The sequence below is a fragment of the Trichechus manatus genome, unplaced genomic scaffold (genome assembly GCF_000243295.1).
Source record: "Trichechus manatus latirostris isolate Lorelei unplaced genomic scaffold, TriManLat1.0 scaffold00002, whole genome shotgun sequence".
NCBI lineage: Eukaryota > Metazoa > Chordata > Mammalia > Sirenia > Trichechidae > Trichechus > Trichechus manatus.
In genome coordinates, this window is record NW_004443938.1 from 36,791,587 (window position 1) to 36,809,286 (window position 17,700).

Sequence of the window (17,700 nt, forward strand, 5' to 3'; positions counted from 1 at the left end):
ACTAGAGGCTGTGGATAGAAATTGTGACTTTTTTGAGTTGCTTTGGCCAAGATGAGAACTCCGGGCCACCTCAGAGTCAGAAGGCTCTTGTTACCCATTTTACTTGCCCAGTCAAGACCTCAACCTCCTGGCATTATTTTAAGGGGGTGGCTAAGAGCTTATTTTCTTGGTGGTTTTACATTTACAGAATTGAATTCAGTGTGAATTTAGTGTTATACAGTACTTACTAAACCTGGAGCCCTGGTGGCACAGTGGTTAAGAGCTTTAGCTGCTAATCAAAAGGTCTGCAGTTTGAATCCACCAGTCACTCCTTGGAAACCCTATGGGGCAGTTCTACTCTGTCCTATAGGGTCACTATGAGTTGGAATCGACTCAATGACAGCAGGTTTGGTTTTGGGGTTTTGCTAAACCTGGACACATATCAACTACTTTTTAAAACCAAACCCATTGCTATTGAGTTGATTCCAATCGGACAGAGTAGAACTGCCCCGTAGGGTTTCCAAGGCTGTAAATCTTCACGGAAGCAGACTGCCACATCTTTCTCCTGTGGAGTGGCTGTTGAGTTCAAACCGCTGACCTTTCGGTTAGCAGCCGAGTGCTTAACCACTGTGCCACCAGGGCTCCTTTCAATTAGTTTAGTTATACATAAAATATATATGCTATTAATTCTATGTTGTTGTCAGATTTATATTTTTATAAGGAATGTGATCCATGTTGCAATTTAATTAATTTAGGTACATATACATTTAATATTAATTTTAACTCAGTTTTAGTAATAAACTCAGGAAATAAATTCCCACATTTTTTTCATCTTTGCCCTGCAAATCACCCATGTTTATCATATGATCATCAAATCTTTTATGTTTAACCTTTATTAGTATATTGAATTTTGCATAAATTAGGTAATAAACATTGTCGATATTATGGTCACAATACACGTGTGCACACACAGATACATATTTGCACTATTTTCTGAATAAATATGATTATGATTTTAGCTTGAAAGTTTACATAAAGATAACTCAGAACCAAATAACTGTCTTTAAACCTTGCAAAGAGTTTATTCAAATTAATGTTTTTCTTTCTCAGGAAAGACATATTGCTTAGCTGTAATTGAATTACTTTGATCACTGTGTTGTTTTTTTCTCTTAAGAAATTAGTGCAGAACAGTTATTAGGTTAATCTGCTAAAAATCAAATGTTGAAATTTAATGAGACTAATTCTCCTAGGGAGTCCATAGGTGGTGCAAAGGGTTAAGCGTTTAACTACTAGCCAAAAGATTAGCAGTTCGAACCCACCCTGAGATCCCCCTCAGAAATCAGTCCTGCCTGTCTGCTTCTGAAAGGTCACAGCCTTGAAACCCTGTGGAGCAGTTCTGCTCTGCACACATGGGGTCGCCATGAGTTGGAATCAACTTAATGGCAAGTAACAATACTTCTTCTAGACTCTTTAGGAAGCTGTTTTATTCTCAGGCCACATGAAAGCACAGGAATTACTAGGTAGAGTGAACATTACTCTTGTGGCTTGAGAAAAAATTACAGTTTCCATCCAGATAATTTATTCATGAAGAATTATGCACTAGGAAAAAATTACCCTGTGTATTATTTGAAAATAATAAAGTTATTACTATTGTTTTTTGTTTTCCATTTGAATGACTCAGCATTTTTGTTGTTGTTTGTCCCCTGTGTTCTAGAAAGGTATACATGAGTGGAATTTCAGTGCCTCTTCTGTCAGGGGAGTGAGGTAAGTGTCATTGGTACACTTTGTTTCTTTATAAGACATTTTTCTGGGCTATTCATGGCTTAGATAGGGCTTTTAGTCCTGATAAAAAAAAAAATGCAAAGAACTTCAAGAATCTTTCTCTTGGTGGAAATGCTCAATCTTCTTCAGTCTCACTGTCTCCATTATGACTAGTTCTGCAACAAAACTTTCACTGTTGGGAGAATCGACTTTGCTTAATCACCCTCTTAAAATATGGTGACTCAACGGTAAATGTGAACTGTGGACCAGAAGCAAGGTGTAAATAAAAGTGAGCCACGTGGGCTCCGCTTTGTCTGGTTGAGCTGCTGGTTTATGGTTTAGGATGATTTAAAGTTCCGTTTGGAATTCCAGGAACTAATCTCCACTCATAAGGATCTAAAACATACTTGCCATTTGCTAGGTTTTGTCCTATAGCTAACATTAATGAAGTGAGATTATCAGGAATCCTTTTTTTTTACTTTTCCTAAGGTCACTCTTCATGTGGTCTTCAGAGATTACAGTGGTTCAGCTCAGTTCTGACACTGCCATCATGTCAGTGGCTCTGGAAATGCCATTTCCGGGATTTAGACATGAGATTATTTTTCAGAATCAAGAGCCATTGATTAAGTGTTTAAGTCCTTGTTCTATATAAGTGCATGCTAAACCAACTCTTGCAAATTTCACACCAAATTAGTTGAGTTAACTATTATTTATCCCCACATAATAGAAATGAGAGAAAATAAAAGATTTATGCGTGTTGGTTATGCAATATACTGTTGCTTTTGGAATTATAGTAATTGTCTTTGTTGGAGCATGAACTGGTAGAGCTGTTTGAGTCATTGATAATTGGAGTTTGCCTGGTAAAACCACCTGTTACCTCATGAATGATCTGAACAAAAACAAGCAAGATTATGCACTGACTCATTATATATCTTTCCAATTGACGCCTTCTCAAATAAAGCTTTACTCTCTTAATATTTAATTTTTAAAAGCAGTCACTAGCAAGACAATCACTGTTTATTGCTGCATTTTTAAGCAATCCATCTAGGAAAGCATGGCAAATATAAATTTCATTTTATCATGTTCTCTTTCCAATGAATTGACTTTCTTTAATTAGGTATGACACCACTACATAGCATTTGTTGTGATTTATGACATTGACATAGAACGCCTACAGGTGGCTATTGCATGTTTGCATGCTGGGGAATTTGAGTTCCAGTGGGTGATTTCAAACAGAGTTAACTTCTCCTGGCTCCTTCCTCTATGAGGAAGAGATGACAAACTTATAGAAGAAACTCCAACTAGGTCAGCAGTTTGTCTTGCATCAGCTCAGAACTTGCTCAGTTCAAGTCATTGGGCATTTATTGGGCACCAGCTGTGAGTCAAATATTAAGAATATTGCTAAGGACACAAAAATAACTAGGACATGAACTCTGCTGTCAAGGAGCTCTCAGCTCAGTAGGGGAACAGACATTTAACAGTAATGACATTCAAAGAGCAGAGGTGCAAGAGGAAGTCTTTTTGTTTAGGGTAGAAGTAGGAAAGAGAGAGAGGGATGGTCTAAGCTGCATCTTAAATGATGAGTAAGGTTTCTTTAAAAAGCCAAAAATAAGCAGGCATTCAAAATTGAAGGAACAGCAGGTCCAAAGGCATAAAATAGAGGCCAGCAAACCTTGGCCCACAGGCCAAATGTGGCCTGCTGCCTGTTTTTATAAATAAAGTTTTATTGAAAAACAGCCATATATGTTCGTTTAAGGCTTCTCCAAGCCTGTAGTGCTTAAGGCTGCTTTCATGCTCCGATGGCAGAGCTGAGTGGCATGGCCTGCAAAGCCGAAAATATTTATTCTCTGGCCCATTATGGAAAAAGTGTGACAATTCCTGGTATAAAACAGTATAGCCTGGCTAATAAACTCTAAATTATTCCATATGGCTCTAATGTGAGCCACTTGTCCAGACCAAACAAAATGCTGTTCCACATTTCTTCACTCCTCTACAATCTCTACAACTAATGAGGTGCTTTGACTGCCTTCCACTTTCTTCTTCCCATTAGGCAGGTTAGTGCTGTTGTTAGTGCAGACCTTGCCCATTCTGTGATAGAGGGACACAAAGCTTATGTGTGCTTATAGCACCTCTGCTCATTGAATGTACTTTTATCATTGCTCATCTCACACTGTACTGTCATTATTGTTAAATGTCTGTTCCCCTACTGGGCTGAGAGCTCCTTGACAGCAGAGAGCATCTCAACTCTCCAGATATGAATTAGGGGACAATTCTCAGAATATGAAATAATTTTAGCATGTCGCACAAGGAATATCAGCTTTTTAAAATGCTATTTATAACTTTTTATTACATATGACATTGGTATCAGAATTGAGACTGGATATAAAAGATATTTATTTTTCATTATAGATCCATAAAAGTATTGATATTTTCCTGAATTATGCTTTTTTGTTTCTTTCAGTATTTCTAAATTTGAAGAACGATGCTGTTTTCTTTATGTGCTTCATAATTCTGATGATTTCCAAATCTACTTCTGTACAGAACTTCACTGTAAAAAGTATGTATTAGTCATCGCTTATCTGTGAAAAAACTATTCTTACCTAATCATTGTTTTTAATTAATGAGTGAACATGTAGCTCCTGTAACGAATTCATGGTTATGTGATTATGTAAATATTTTATTTGGGTTAATATTTTGTAATTATGTGGTTATGTTTAACCATCAGAGAGCTTTTTGGGCTGTCTTTAATAAAATATGCTTTTTATTTGTCATAATTTATTTTCCACAGATGAAACATTAACCAAGACTTACTTGTTAATTGTCTGATATTATGTTTCATTTTTAAAGTACTCATTTATTATAGTTTATGCTTAACAAAACTTTAATTTCTGAGTTCTTTTGAATAATATTATCTACAACAGTGTTTCTTGACTCTGGCACATACTAGAATCATCTGGTGAGCTTTTAAAAAAAAGAAAAGTCCTGGGCCTCATCCCAGACCACTTGCATCAGATTTTCTGGTGGGAGAACAGCCTGAATTAAGAGCCAGTGATCTGATCTACACCAGTAAAAGAAATAATCTAAAATTCTGTGGACTGCATTTTACGTTTGAGTTAAGCTCCCTAGGTTTTGTTTCTCTTGGGCTAACAAATAGATACTTCATGTTCCGTTAGGACATGGAGACTGACTGTGAGGAACTGGAGAGTGAGTGACGTTTTAGAAGCTGAGGTGTAGGTAAAAGCCAGTTTGGACTTAAAAATTTTGCTGGGGATTGTGCTTATTTAAATAATCCCTACTTGCCCTCATTATAAGTGACTGATATGCTAGCTACATATCAGCTACCTTTTTTTTTTTTTTTTTTGGTGCCGTAATTAATTAATCCGTAATTCTTGGCTACAATTTTATCCTCACTATCATAAAATGTATAGTAAAAAGACTTAGAAATAAAAAATTCCTAGCAAATGTATTGCCTACTTTTCTACTTATACTTAAATTCTCAAGGCTATTGGTTTATTTCTATAATAATTATAACTAAGATTTATGGAATGCTTACCCCACACTTGGAAACCCTGGTGGCATAGTGGTTAGGAGCTACGGCTGCTAACCAAAAGGTCAGCAGTTTGAATCCACCAGCCGCTCCTTGGAAACTCTATGGGTCAGTTCTGCTCTGTCCTTTAGGGTCACTGTGAGTCAGAATCGACTCGATGGCAATGGGTTTTTATGGGGTACCCCACACTTAATGTCTTTTTAAATCTTCAAAGAAATCTTAAAAGGGGGGTAGTATTAATATCTTCATTTAAGAGTGAAAAATAGTGTCTTGGAGAATTCTACCTGCTTAAAAATATATATCCCCGAACCCCCTTTTTTTTTTTTAATGTCATTCACTTTCTCCTCTCAGTTGAACTTGACTTTGTCTCTAACTCATCATATTTAATCTTCATCAGAGCACGCTTTTATTCCAGTCAGGCTGGGGAATTTTTTTTTCTTGTCGTGGTCCTCCATGAAGTGTGTAGAGAAAAGAGTGAAGAAGTAGGCACATGTAGATTCACAAATAGACTCCAAACCTCAAAATAGACTTTCTCTATTGTGTTCATGGTCATATCATCAGTGGCCAGAATGGTTCCTGAGCCTAGTAGACACTCAATGAGTATTTGTTGGATGAATAATGGATAGATGGATAGATAGATGGGTGGGTGGATGGATGGATGGATAGATGGATGGGTGGGTGAGTGCTCGGATGGATGGATCGATGATGGATAGATGGATGGATAAATGGATTGATATATGATGGGTGGATGAAAGGATGGATGGATGGATGGCTAGATGGATGGATGGATGCATGGATGCATGGATGCATGGATGCATGGATAAATAAAAAGAGTACAGAGATAGGAAAAAAGGTTCTGAGTTGTGTTAGATAAACTTTTTTGGTCACTCCATAAACTGCTTTTCCTTTGCTGGCATTGCACAGCATAATCTCCTGTGAGATCATCAGGTTTTGTGCATAGTACTTCCCTTACTATATGTCTAGGGACAATTCACATACCCTCTGAACGGACTAGCCACAGTTTGTGTTGCAGAGGGCAAATCTGTTTCTCGCTGTACTTGTTTTTCATGGTTGTGAAATGGTCTCCAGGAAAACAAAACAAAACTTTACAAGTTTCTGAGGAAAAATGTTTATTTTGTCACCAAAAGAGAGGTGGTTTCTGTCACCAATGTATAAGCCAGCCTTTACTAGTTCGCATCACTATTTCACAGACTTTTTATGAGACCTCATGTGTATGATATTGAGGTACTCAGGTCGCAGATTTAGTAGCTGAGATCAAATGTTGTAGGGACCAAAGGTGTATCAACTAGTCACCTCAGAATTTAGAAACTCTATTTCAGAACCCGAAATCCTGCTGGCATAGTGGTTAAGAGATACGGCTGCTAACGAAAAGGTCAGCAGTTCAGATCCACCAGGCTCTCCTTGGAAACCCTATGGGGCAGTTCTACTCTGTCTGTAGGGTCGCTATGGGTCAGAATTGACTCGATGGCAATGGGTTTTTTTTTCCTAGAATATAAGGAGCCTTGGTGTTGCAACGGTGAAGCACTCACCTGCTAACCAAAAAGTTAGCAGCACAAACCCACCAGCTACTCCACGAGAGAAAAAACCTGGCAGTCTGCTCCCATAAAGATTACAGCCTAGGAAACCCTGTGGGGCAGTTCTACTCTGCCCTATGGGGTTGCCCTGAGTTCGAATTGACTTGACAGCACACAACAACAACATTCCAGAATATAAATATTTTTGTTTTGTCGTATTTTAAATATTAACTGCAGCAAAATAATAATATAATAGCTAATATTTAATGAGTGCATTGTGTTAACCACTTTACATATATTACCTCGAGGCACCTTCACAACAACCTATGAGATAACCCATTGCCATCAAGTCAATTTTGACTCATAGTGACCCTATGGGACAGAGTAGAACGGCTCCATAGGGTTTCCAAGGCTATAAATCTTTATGGAAGCACACTGCCACATCTTTCTCCTGTGGGGCAGCTAATGTGTTTGAACCTTTGACCTTTTGGTTAGCAACCAAGTGCTTAACCACTACGCCACCAGGGCTCTCTTAACCTATGAGATAGGTACTTGTATATTCTCCATTTTATAGATGAGGGGTGAGGCTCAGAGAGGTAGAGGAGCTTGCCCAAGATCACACAGATACTAACAATCCTGATCTGATATCCAAGAATATCCACATTCTTAACATTTCTACTACCTGTCTAGCTTCATTGTTCTAATTCTATAATGTTACGTTGTTTGAAGTGAGACATTAGATCAGATATTTCTAGCAAATCTTGCCAACTTATGTTTCCTTTGACGGATCATATTTTTCTCACTGACGCTAATGGTCTGTCGCTTGCTGGGTTTTAGTTACTCTCGTAGCCCCCATTTCTTTTCTCTGAAGTTGCTTTGGAATGTACTTGCCTGTATTTGAATCTTGTATGTGTTATGAGTGACCACATACCAACTTTCATTGTAGGTTTTTTGAAATGGTGAATACCATTACTGAAGAGAAGGGGAGAAGCGCCGAGGAAGGGGATTGTGAAAGTGACTCCCTGGAGGTAATGACTTAGGTTTGGGTGTTCGTTTTACAAAGTTTCTCTGTGGCTGATAGTTTAAAACTATTTAAAGCCTTACTGAGGGAGGGGACGTGTGTGCATGTGCAGGCATATTTGGGTGTATAGATATGTGGGTGTGTGTATGGTGGTGAGGGGTGAGGCTTCAGCCGGAGTCTGTAACCTTTCCCTTCAAGCTAAAAGCTACTTCTGGAATTCCTTTGGTAGAAAGGGCTAAAAAGCAGACAGTGGGGAACTCTTATTCTGGATTACTGACTGTGTGTTTTACTTATCTGATAGTGAGTAACTTTGAGAGTGCTGATTACTCTCAATGCAAAGGCCACTGTGCCCTGACACATTTCATGTTCTATCTGCACTGTATGCATTCAGACAAACAAAACCCACTGTTAGAACTCTTTGTGGCCCTCAGTAGTGTATGTCACACAGAGAACCTGAAACGGTGCAAGATTAATGGATTAAAGAGAGGAGGTAATAACAGTCACCCCAAATGCTGTTTCTCAACTGGAATTCTTTTACCTGGGCCTCAGGGACGTAGTGCACTGTGGATACCTGCTTTTAGGTTGTGCCCCTTTTCTCTTCTCACTGTGTGAAGAGACAGGATCCTCCACTATTGCAAGGATCAATGCCGAGGGTTTCAGGAATACTGACTCCTAGTCTGTCCCTTCAGCATCTTCAGTATCTGAAGGATGACCCTTCTCCAGGCATGCCAGGAGGTCACTGCTTTCTCCAGGTCCTTCTCAATGTTTGACTTGGAACAGAATTCTGAATCCAGGCAATATGGAAAATGATATTTTTAATGCTAAAATTAAGTTGAAGAAACTGTAGTGCTGACTGGTATAGTTATTTATTAGACCACTTTGATAATGTCATTTCATACGCTAAAGTGGTTACGAAAACATTGAATCAGTGGAGTATCAGTCAAAGGAAAATTTAAATATACTCATTAATTGTTAACTCTGTCTATAGTTAAATTCTGTAATTATCTAGCAGCTGTATAGCTTTGACATTCCTAGTTAAACTAAGGCTCTTGCACTAAAGGTATAAAAAGATGATAGACCTAATTTGAAAAAAAAAAAATTTTTCCCATGCATTAGAATAGTAGACAATACTTCTTATTTGTGTATGTTGTACATTGTACAATGTTATGTTTTCTTATTCAAGTGATTACATTAGGAACTAGATTTCTTGACACCTACTTCAATGCTCTTTTGACTATACCTTGTTATCTCTCAGTTTCTATTTGTGTTCAATTTAGTACCATTTGATTCACAGCAACTACCAGGGTCAAAGTTAACAAAAATAACAAAAATAAAGCAGTTCCGTCAGTAAGGTAAATGTCATAATTTATATAACATTTGCAACGCCATAATTTGCTAGCCTTTTTTTCTTTTTTTTTTTTTTTTTTTTAAACAGCCCTATCTATCCTTTATTTCATACCTTGTCTTGAGGAACTAAATCCATCTTACCAAAAACATACATAGCACAGCCAGCCTATAGTAACCGTATTAGACAAGGCTGGTATTTATAATTGAATGAATCAACAGTTTGGGAACCCTGCTTTAGGAACTGCTTTAACCATATAAATGCTGGTGGCATAGTGATTAAGAGTTTGGCTGCTAACCAAAAGGTCAGCAGTTCGAATCCACCAGGTGCTCCTTGGAAACCCTATGGAGCAGTTCTACTCTGTCCTATAGGGTCGCTATGAGTTGGAATTGACTCCACGGCCACAGGTTTGGTTTTTTTGGTTTAACCATATACATAGCATAACACAGCTTTAATTGCCTAAGATTTTGTGACACTTTTGGCCAACTAATTTTTCTAAGCCTCAGTATGTAAAAGGGGTAGGTAGATCAGTTTTCAAGGAGATAGCAAGAGGATCCGTAATCAGGATGATGCAGAAGTGAATAGGGTGATCTTTCCTGATTAGACAATTCTGCAGCAAGCACTGTGAACATTCACCAGCTAAATAACGAGAGAAATGCTGAGGTTCCTTCCTACTAATATCCAAAAGGTTTTATCTGACCTGCTGACCTCACAAAAAACAGAACTTATATCACATAGCTCTGATTCAGTACTCCTAACTCACCCTTCTCAAGTAAGTGCTATTCTTGTAATGTTAGAAAAACATTCTTACATTTCTGTTCTTTGCATTTCATCAGAACAATTTAAAATATGTGACACAGAATGGCTTTTACAGTACTTGCAATGAACTATATAGCCCATAGGACAAATCTGGCTGACTTGTCTTAAATGTTTTGGCTTGGTTTGCCGTTATGCCACAGCTTGTGATATTGCTGATGTGTTTTCCTAGGTGTCCTGTTAGCCTAACATTAATGAATGGTTACGGCAATGTTCTGGGCTGTGAAGATGGTGAGATCTGTCCTGACTTTCCCTCTCAATGAATGTCCCTTTGTAGCGAGAGCACCGTTACAATATGAGTTATTAAGCCTTAACTTATATTTTTGCGTGTTGTTGTTAGGTGCTGTCAAGTCAGTTACGACTCATAGAGACCTTGTGTACAACAGAACAAAACCCTGCCTAGTCCTGCGCCATCTTCACAATCGTCGCTATGTTTGAGCCCATGGTTGCAGCAACTGTGTCCATCTATCTTGTTGAGGGTCTTCCTCTTTTTCACTGATCCTTACTTCACTAAGCATGATGTCCTTTTCCAGGGACTGGTCCCTCCTGATAACATGTCCAAAGTGCGTGAGACCAAGTCTCAGCCATTCTCGCTTCTAAGGAGCATTCTGGCTATACTTCTTCCAAGAGAGATTTGTTCATTCTTCTGGCAGTCCATGGTATATTCAATATTCTTTGCCAACACCATAATTCAAAGGCATCAATTCTTCTTCTGTCTACCTTATCAATTGTCCATTTTTCTCCTGCATATAAGGCGATTAAAAAATATAGTAACTCACCATTATACATGATTACATTTCTTGCATGTTTTCAACATTGTCAATTAAAATTATTTTATTAGTATTCTCTTTAACTTCCTAGTCTTTACGTTGTAAACAAAAATTACTTTAGAGATCATCTTTGCACAATTATTGAGATTTGTGTGCAGCATAGATATTTTCTGGTCTTTTTCTCAATTGAAGACAGGATTAAAATTGTTTTGATATACGTGCTAATTATTCCTGAAGCCTTTGGGTGCCTTGGCCCAAAATAAAATAAGAATGTAGGAAATGTCAGATGATCAGGAAATGCTCTTTACTGTTTTTAACTTCTCTTAGGGTGCTGTTGATATTCAGCAAGCATTAACTGTTAAAGTGGTCCTATAGATTACAATTTGAAACTAATCCCTAGATTGCCTACTGTTTGAAAAACTTCTTGTCAGAAGCCCAAGCTAAGATCTGTTTTCCTTTCTGATTTGAATAGTAAGGTTTCTTTGAAGCAGTAGAATAATGGGAGGGATTCAGCCTCCTTTTGGGTCATTGTCACGGCCCCTCCTCCCTGCTGACACCTGGATGTATTAAGATCCACATGCTGGAGTCATGAGCCCTGGGTTCTGGCTCTGACTTTGCCAACAACCAGTTTTGTAACTTTGGACAAAGTTCATAGAAGAACATCTTTAATGTTGTTTTCTAGCTCTAGGTTCTTATAATTTTCAAGATTAATACACACTGTCCAAGGTTATTTCAGAGAAGGGCTTCTCTTTTTAAACAGAAAGAAAAACAACTTCTTTTGATTCAAGGCTGTTTTTTGACTCATGGTTATATTTTGACATGGAAGGGTTATGAACCCATATATTGAGGAATTTAATGTGTGGAATAAATTTATACTCAAATCATTGAACAATTGAGTACAGTTAACCATTGGGGTTTTAACGCTTGGCGGCTACGGTCACTATTGTTCTTCCTACTTTCCAGATCTTTGCTAAGAGCAAGAGCATCTACCCAGTGACACAAGCTAGACCTCTCAGATAAACCTCAGCTCCAGCCTCTCTTATCCACCATATCCAGTCTTCATTTTATCCTCTCTGCCACTCCTCTGATCTCAGCTCTTTATCATCTCTTCTGTGGTCTGATCTCTCTCCTGCCATCATCAGAGACATCTCTCAAAAAGATCTAATTATGTGACTCCCTTAATTAAAAAACCTTTGATGCAACTCTTTCAAGGTTTCTGCACCATATAGTGTTCTCAACCCTCTGGTTCTAACTTAACCTTTCCTTTCCACCCTGTGGTCCAGCAGTGCCAAGCTCTTTTCCACTTCCGAGACAACCATGTTTTTCCTGGCTCTGGGCTGGACATGCAGATGCCCAACCCCGTATGCCTTTTCTCCTTATTCCCACTTGGTGCCACATCCTTATTTTTAAAGATCTATCTCAAGTGTTATTTTCTCTTTGAAACATTTCTCAACTCCCCTTCTCACTTTTCTCTGTGCTCATAGCACTTGGCCCACTTCTCTGTTCTAGCTCTTCACACACACACACACACACACACACACACACACACACACACACAAAACTAAAACTAAACCCATTGCCATCGAATCAGTTCCAACCATAGCTCTTCACAGCTCTTTGAAATACAGTTTCCTGCACCAGGCTGTTAATGTCCCAAAACAGGACCACGCTTCATTCCCCTTTTCATCACATAGTCTCATGACATGGTGCCAGATGCCCAAACAGAAGAAGCTCAATCAAAAGGCTTTGAAGGGTTTGAAGCTGAGGAGTGACAAGACCCGAGTTGTTTAAACAATATCTCAAACTGGGGGGAGGGGGATATGGATTGGAAGGGGCAAGAGTAGATGCTGGGAAATTGGCTTAAAGGTTGTTTAATCAGTGTTAAGTCAATGAAAGAATGAATACCATAATGAAACTTAAATACCATAATAAAACCATTATTGACTCATCCTGTTCCCATCGTCTCTTTCTTTTTTTTTTTTTTTTATTTCCTTGAAAAAAATCGATTGAAATTACAGAGATCCTTTTGGCACTTGATACTAAACATGTTGTATCCCCTCTTCACCCCCCCCAAACATATACACACATTGTTCATTCTCTGTCTCTGTCTTTCTGTTTCACTCCTTCCATCCCTGTTTCTCTTATATAGCACTTGCTCTTCACTTTTTTAAAATCAAAATGGGCATATGATTGACACAAGCTGGAGGCAGCCAGGGCAGTTGGCTTGTGAATTTGTTATGCATAGTGTCCAGGGGGCATCAAGAGAGAATTGACCCCTTATGGAATGGAGTAGGGGGAAGCAAGATAAAAGGAACATTTTTCTTTTGACTCAAAAATCTACAGAATGATGAAAAACCTTACCATTTCCTTTTCTGATGATTTGCCTCAGAAACATTAACAAACAGTGAATTATGGTTTAGAATTTATTTACATTGATTTGGCATTATCAAGCAGCAAACTGGTTTTTCAACACCGTTTCTGTTTTTGTACAGATCCAAAGCTGAATTCCCATCACTAACCTCACTGTCTGAGAAAATATGTCACGTATGGTGTTGGGTGATATGAGTATTAATTTGCAATCATTCATTCATTCATTTAACAAATATTTATTGAACATTTACTATGTGCCAGGCACTGTGCTAGGTGATGGAGATACAGCCAAGAACAAAATAGAGAAAAATCACTGTCCTCATTTTACTTACATTTCAATGGGAAACAATAAACAAGATAAATAAATAAAATATATAGTATGTATACTGGTTTTCTAGAGCTGCTAAAACAAAATACTACAAACTGGATGACTTATAAGGACAGGAATTTTTGTCTTATTTTTCTCAAGGCTAGGAGTCCAAAACTAGAGTAGCAGGCCTATTGATTCCTTCTGAGGGCTCTGAACAAGAATCTGCTCCATGCTTCTCTCCTAGCTTCTGCTGATGGCCAGCAATCCTTGGTGTTCCTTGGAGCATCTTCACCTCTCAGTCTCTGTGTATCTTCTGTTTTATAAGGACACCAGTCATATAGGCTTAGTCCCCACCCTGCCCTAGTGTGACCTCAAGTTATCCTAACCGATAACATCTTCAAAGACCCTATTTCCAAACAGGGTCACATTCACAGGTATAAGGGTTAGGACATTAACATATCTTTGGGGGGGACACAAGGCAATCCCTAACTGTATGTTAGACACCGATAAGTGTTAAGAAAAAAATAAAGTAGGGAAGGGGGTTAGGAAGTTACAGATGTAACAGTGTGTTTGTGTGTATGTGTTGTCTTTGTGTTTGGAATTTTAGATATGGAGGCCAGAGAAAGCTCATCGAGAAGGGTGGTATTTGAGTAAAGCTCTGAGGAAGAAGAGATATGTCAAACTAGATATTTGTACCTATAGTTAGTTGCTTGGCATTCTATACAGCATTTACATATTAAGGAGGCAGTTCAGACTGAAAATTAACAAAGATACCATTTGGGTCTTTGACGTGACTACTCACCTAATGTAATTAAGTGTGGAGCAGGGGGAAGGGGGCGGAAAGTGAAATCCATGGCTTTTTATAAGGTGGTGATATTACTGTAGGCCTCTTGATGGTGCAGATATTAAGTGAATCACCCACTTTGTTTGGGCTTGTCAATATTTCTTCCTAAGCTGATTCTCTTCCCAGCACCAATTTAGATTGTTCTGGGCAGGCAACAACAGAAGGATGATTCCAGAAGTATTCCCATCTTTGCTTCAAAATGCAATTGTTGTTTCGCTTAGCAACAACCTGATTTGCTAACCTATTGCCATAGAAATAGAATGCAAAATATATAAGCAGCCTAGTCTTACCTTTTATTTTTTAAAAACTTCTTTTTTTTTCTTTTTCTCTGTATTTGTCATTTCACAGACCCTAACTTGTCCCAGGCTCTGTTCTACTTTTTCTGATAATCACATAGATAATTCTTAGTCCTTATAGACCAGGCCATTCTGCTACTCGCTGTTCGGCTTCACCGCAAACCTGCCTTTTCAATTAATGTATTTATCTTATAGGAATAGAAAGAAGACAGAGAGAGAAAAAGAAAAAAAGAAACAGTTGTCCATGTGATGGTTTTATTTAAATCACATTGGTCTTATTAAAAGTCCTTTTGTTTTTTAATGTGACAACTTAGTAACAGGAGTCAACTTATGTACCTAATAATCTTTTCAAAGAGAATAGTCTTTTGATATTTTACATTCCTTGAGCAGCCTTATTGAGATTTGTATATTCTTCGCTCTGCCCTGGGGCGAACTCCTCTCAACCAAAAATAAACTGACACCGACTTTAAATATTTCGTTTTAGCACCTGATTTAAAAAAAAAAAAAGTTCTCATCATATTTTCTATAGCCTGATTAATTAATTAAGTAAATAATTACTGAGCATCTACTACAATCCATGCCAGATATTGCTAAGACAAGGGATAGAGCAATTAAAGTCCCTGTACTCAAAGAGCTCAAAGTCCAGAGGGCAATGTAGACAAGCAAATGGGCAAGCAGGGTACAGCGACAAGTACATGATGGAGTGAGGGCAGGGGGCCTTGGAAGCACAGCAGACCAGCACATAACCCAGCTTTTGAGGGTTATGTGGTTGCTTCCTGGGGCTTGGTTTTGAAGGATGAGGGAGAATTAGCTAAGTTTGACTGAACATTGATGAGAGAGGAGGTTGGACATAGAAGCAGTGATAAGATCCTGGCGGGCATTTGTGCTGTGGTCAGGAGCGTAGATTTTATCCCAGAAGCAATGAGGAGAAAACAAAGCAGAAGCAGTGGTACTAACATGGAAGGCTCACTTTGGAACTGTGTACTTTGGAAAGCTCTGTCATCTCTTGTAGAATGAATTGGGGAACGGGGCCACAAGAAAGTAGGGGGCAGGAAAACCAATTAAGAGTCCACAGCATTAGTACAGAAGTAAGGCAAGGAGAGAGACCTTGAGTGGTGCAAACAGTTAACACACTCCACTGCTAACCGAAAGGTTGGAGGTTTGAGTCCTACCAGAGGCACCTCAGAAGAAAGGCCTGGTGATCTACTTCCGAAAAAAATCAGCCACTGAAAACCCTCTGGAGCACAGTTCTACTCTGACACACATGGGGTCACCATGAGTCAGAGTCAACTTGATAGCAACTTTTTTTAAGGCAAAGAGAGCCTGATTTGAGGCAATAGCAGCGAATATCCTGCTAATATTGACAGGTAAAATGAGATCAGCATGCTTGTCAAATGTCTTCCTTTCTCCCTCTCCCTTACCTAACATCATCTTATTCTAAAAAAATTATCAAGATTTATAGCATCTATTTTTAGTTTTTACTATAATTCTCACAATTTTTTATCTTCTGTATTTAAATGAATTTTGAGCTCACCAGTGCTTTCGTCACAGTTTTGTATTGGTTCTTCTGTGCATGATTTAGATTTTATCATCAAATGCATTCACGAAAAGTTCCTGGGTGCTTTATTCTCTGAAATCTCACAAACTTGAGAATATCTATTGCCTGTATGTTTAAGGGATATTTTTCTCTTAATATATCCTGCATTTTAGAGTACCTGGGGTATTCATAATTCTAGTATCCAAGATGATGTCTTTGTTGACCCATCGATTAGGTAGAAAAGTATTTCTAAATTTCTAAAAGGAGGTAAGTTAGTTGTCTGGCCCTTAACAGAAAAACGTTTGCTGGCTCCAGACCTAGACTAATGAAGCGTAAAGCTCCACCCTCATGCTCACCACTTGGGCTGCAGGATCATCAGTTCTTGTGTTTACCCCTCTAGTTTTCCACTTCCTCTTCATTTCTAGCACCTGCACGTTTTCTTTCGCTCTTCTTTCTTTGTTTTTTTTTACAAGCCCAGCTAGCTACTTAAAAGCATATCTATTTTATTTTATCTAGATATTTTTAGCAGGAATGTTTTCAGATACCTAGTCCACCATATTGCAAAACCAGAAGTCTCCTCCTTCTTCTGTCTTTGGATAATAATATGTTTTTTTTTTTTTATTCCCTTGACTTGGCCACTTAACTTGTTCATGTTCAATTTTTCCTTATTTTCTGGTTCTATTCTTTAAGGCCAGGAAAATTCTCATCTACATAACTCTCTGTCTGTGGTGTTTGGTATGTAAGCTCTCAATTGTCATTTCTTTTAAAACATTTTGTAATACTCATGGTCATTTTCTTTTTAATCCATTGATTATTTTAAAGTGAGATAATTTTTCAAATATATTTTTGGCTACTTTATCTTTAATATCTGGTGATCAAAGATCACGGTCTTTCTGATACCAGTTCTTTGGAATTTATTGAAATTTTGTTTGTGGTCCAGTATGTGGTCAATTATTAATATGCATGGAAAAAATGTATATCTGAGTGCAAGATTCTCTTTGTATATGTTATATCAAACCTGTTAATTGTGCTATTCCTGTTGCCAACCTTGTTGCCATGGAGTTGATTCCAACTCACAGCGAGCCTATAGAACAGAGTAGAACTGCCCCATAGGGTTTCCAAGGCTATAATGTTTACAGGAGCAGATCACCAGGTCTGTCTCCCATGGAGCAGCTGGTGGGTTGGAACCCCTAACCTTTTAGTTAATAACTGAGCACTTAAGCACTGCACCACCAAACCCGCTACCATTGAGTCGATTCTGACTCATAGCGACCCTACAGGACAGAGTAGAACTGCCCCATAGGGTTTCCAAGGCTATAAATCTTTATGGAAGCAGACTGCCACATCTTTCTCCTGCAGAGCAGCTGGTGGGTTCGAACTGCTGACCTTTCGGTTAGCAGTTGAGCACTTTAATGACTGTGCTACCAGGGCTGCTTAATTGTGCTATTAGGATCTCTATTTTAAATCTGTCTGCTAGATATAACACTTCCAAAAAATGTTCAGTTAAAACATACTGTGGTTTATATTTGTGTAATTTCTCTTTGTAATTTTATCAGTTTCTGATTTAGG

The 17,700-nt window shown here is 38.3% G+C and overlaps 1 protein-coding gene across 7 annotated transcripts in view; it reads left to right on the top strand.

Moving 5' to 3' along the window:
- MAP3K5 (mitogen-activated protein kinase kinase kinase 5) overlaps window positions 1-17,700 on the top strand; it is a 239,520-nt gene that overhangs the window by 153,626 nt on the left and 68,194 nt on the right. For all 7 annotated transcript variants that reach the window (XM_023729862.1, XM_004368890.3, XM_023729852.1 and 4 more), the window contains exons 12-14: window positions 1,694-1,743; window positions 4,202-4,297; window positions 7,769-7,850. In XM_023729862.1, the coding sequence (XP_023585630.1) occupies window positions 1,694-1,743; window positions 4,202-4,297; window positions 7,769-7,850 (228 nt within the window). The remainder of the gene's footprint in view (window positions 1-1,693; window positions 1,744-4,201; window positions 4,298-7,768; window positions 7,851-17,700) is intronic.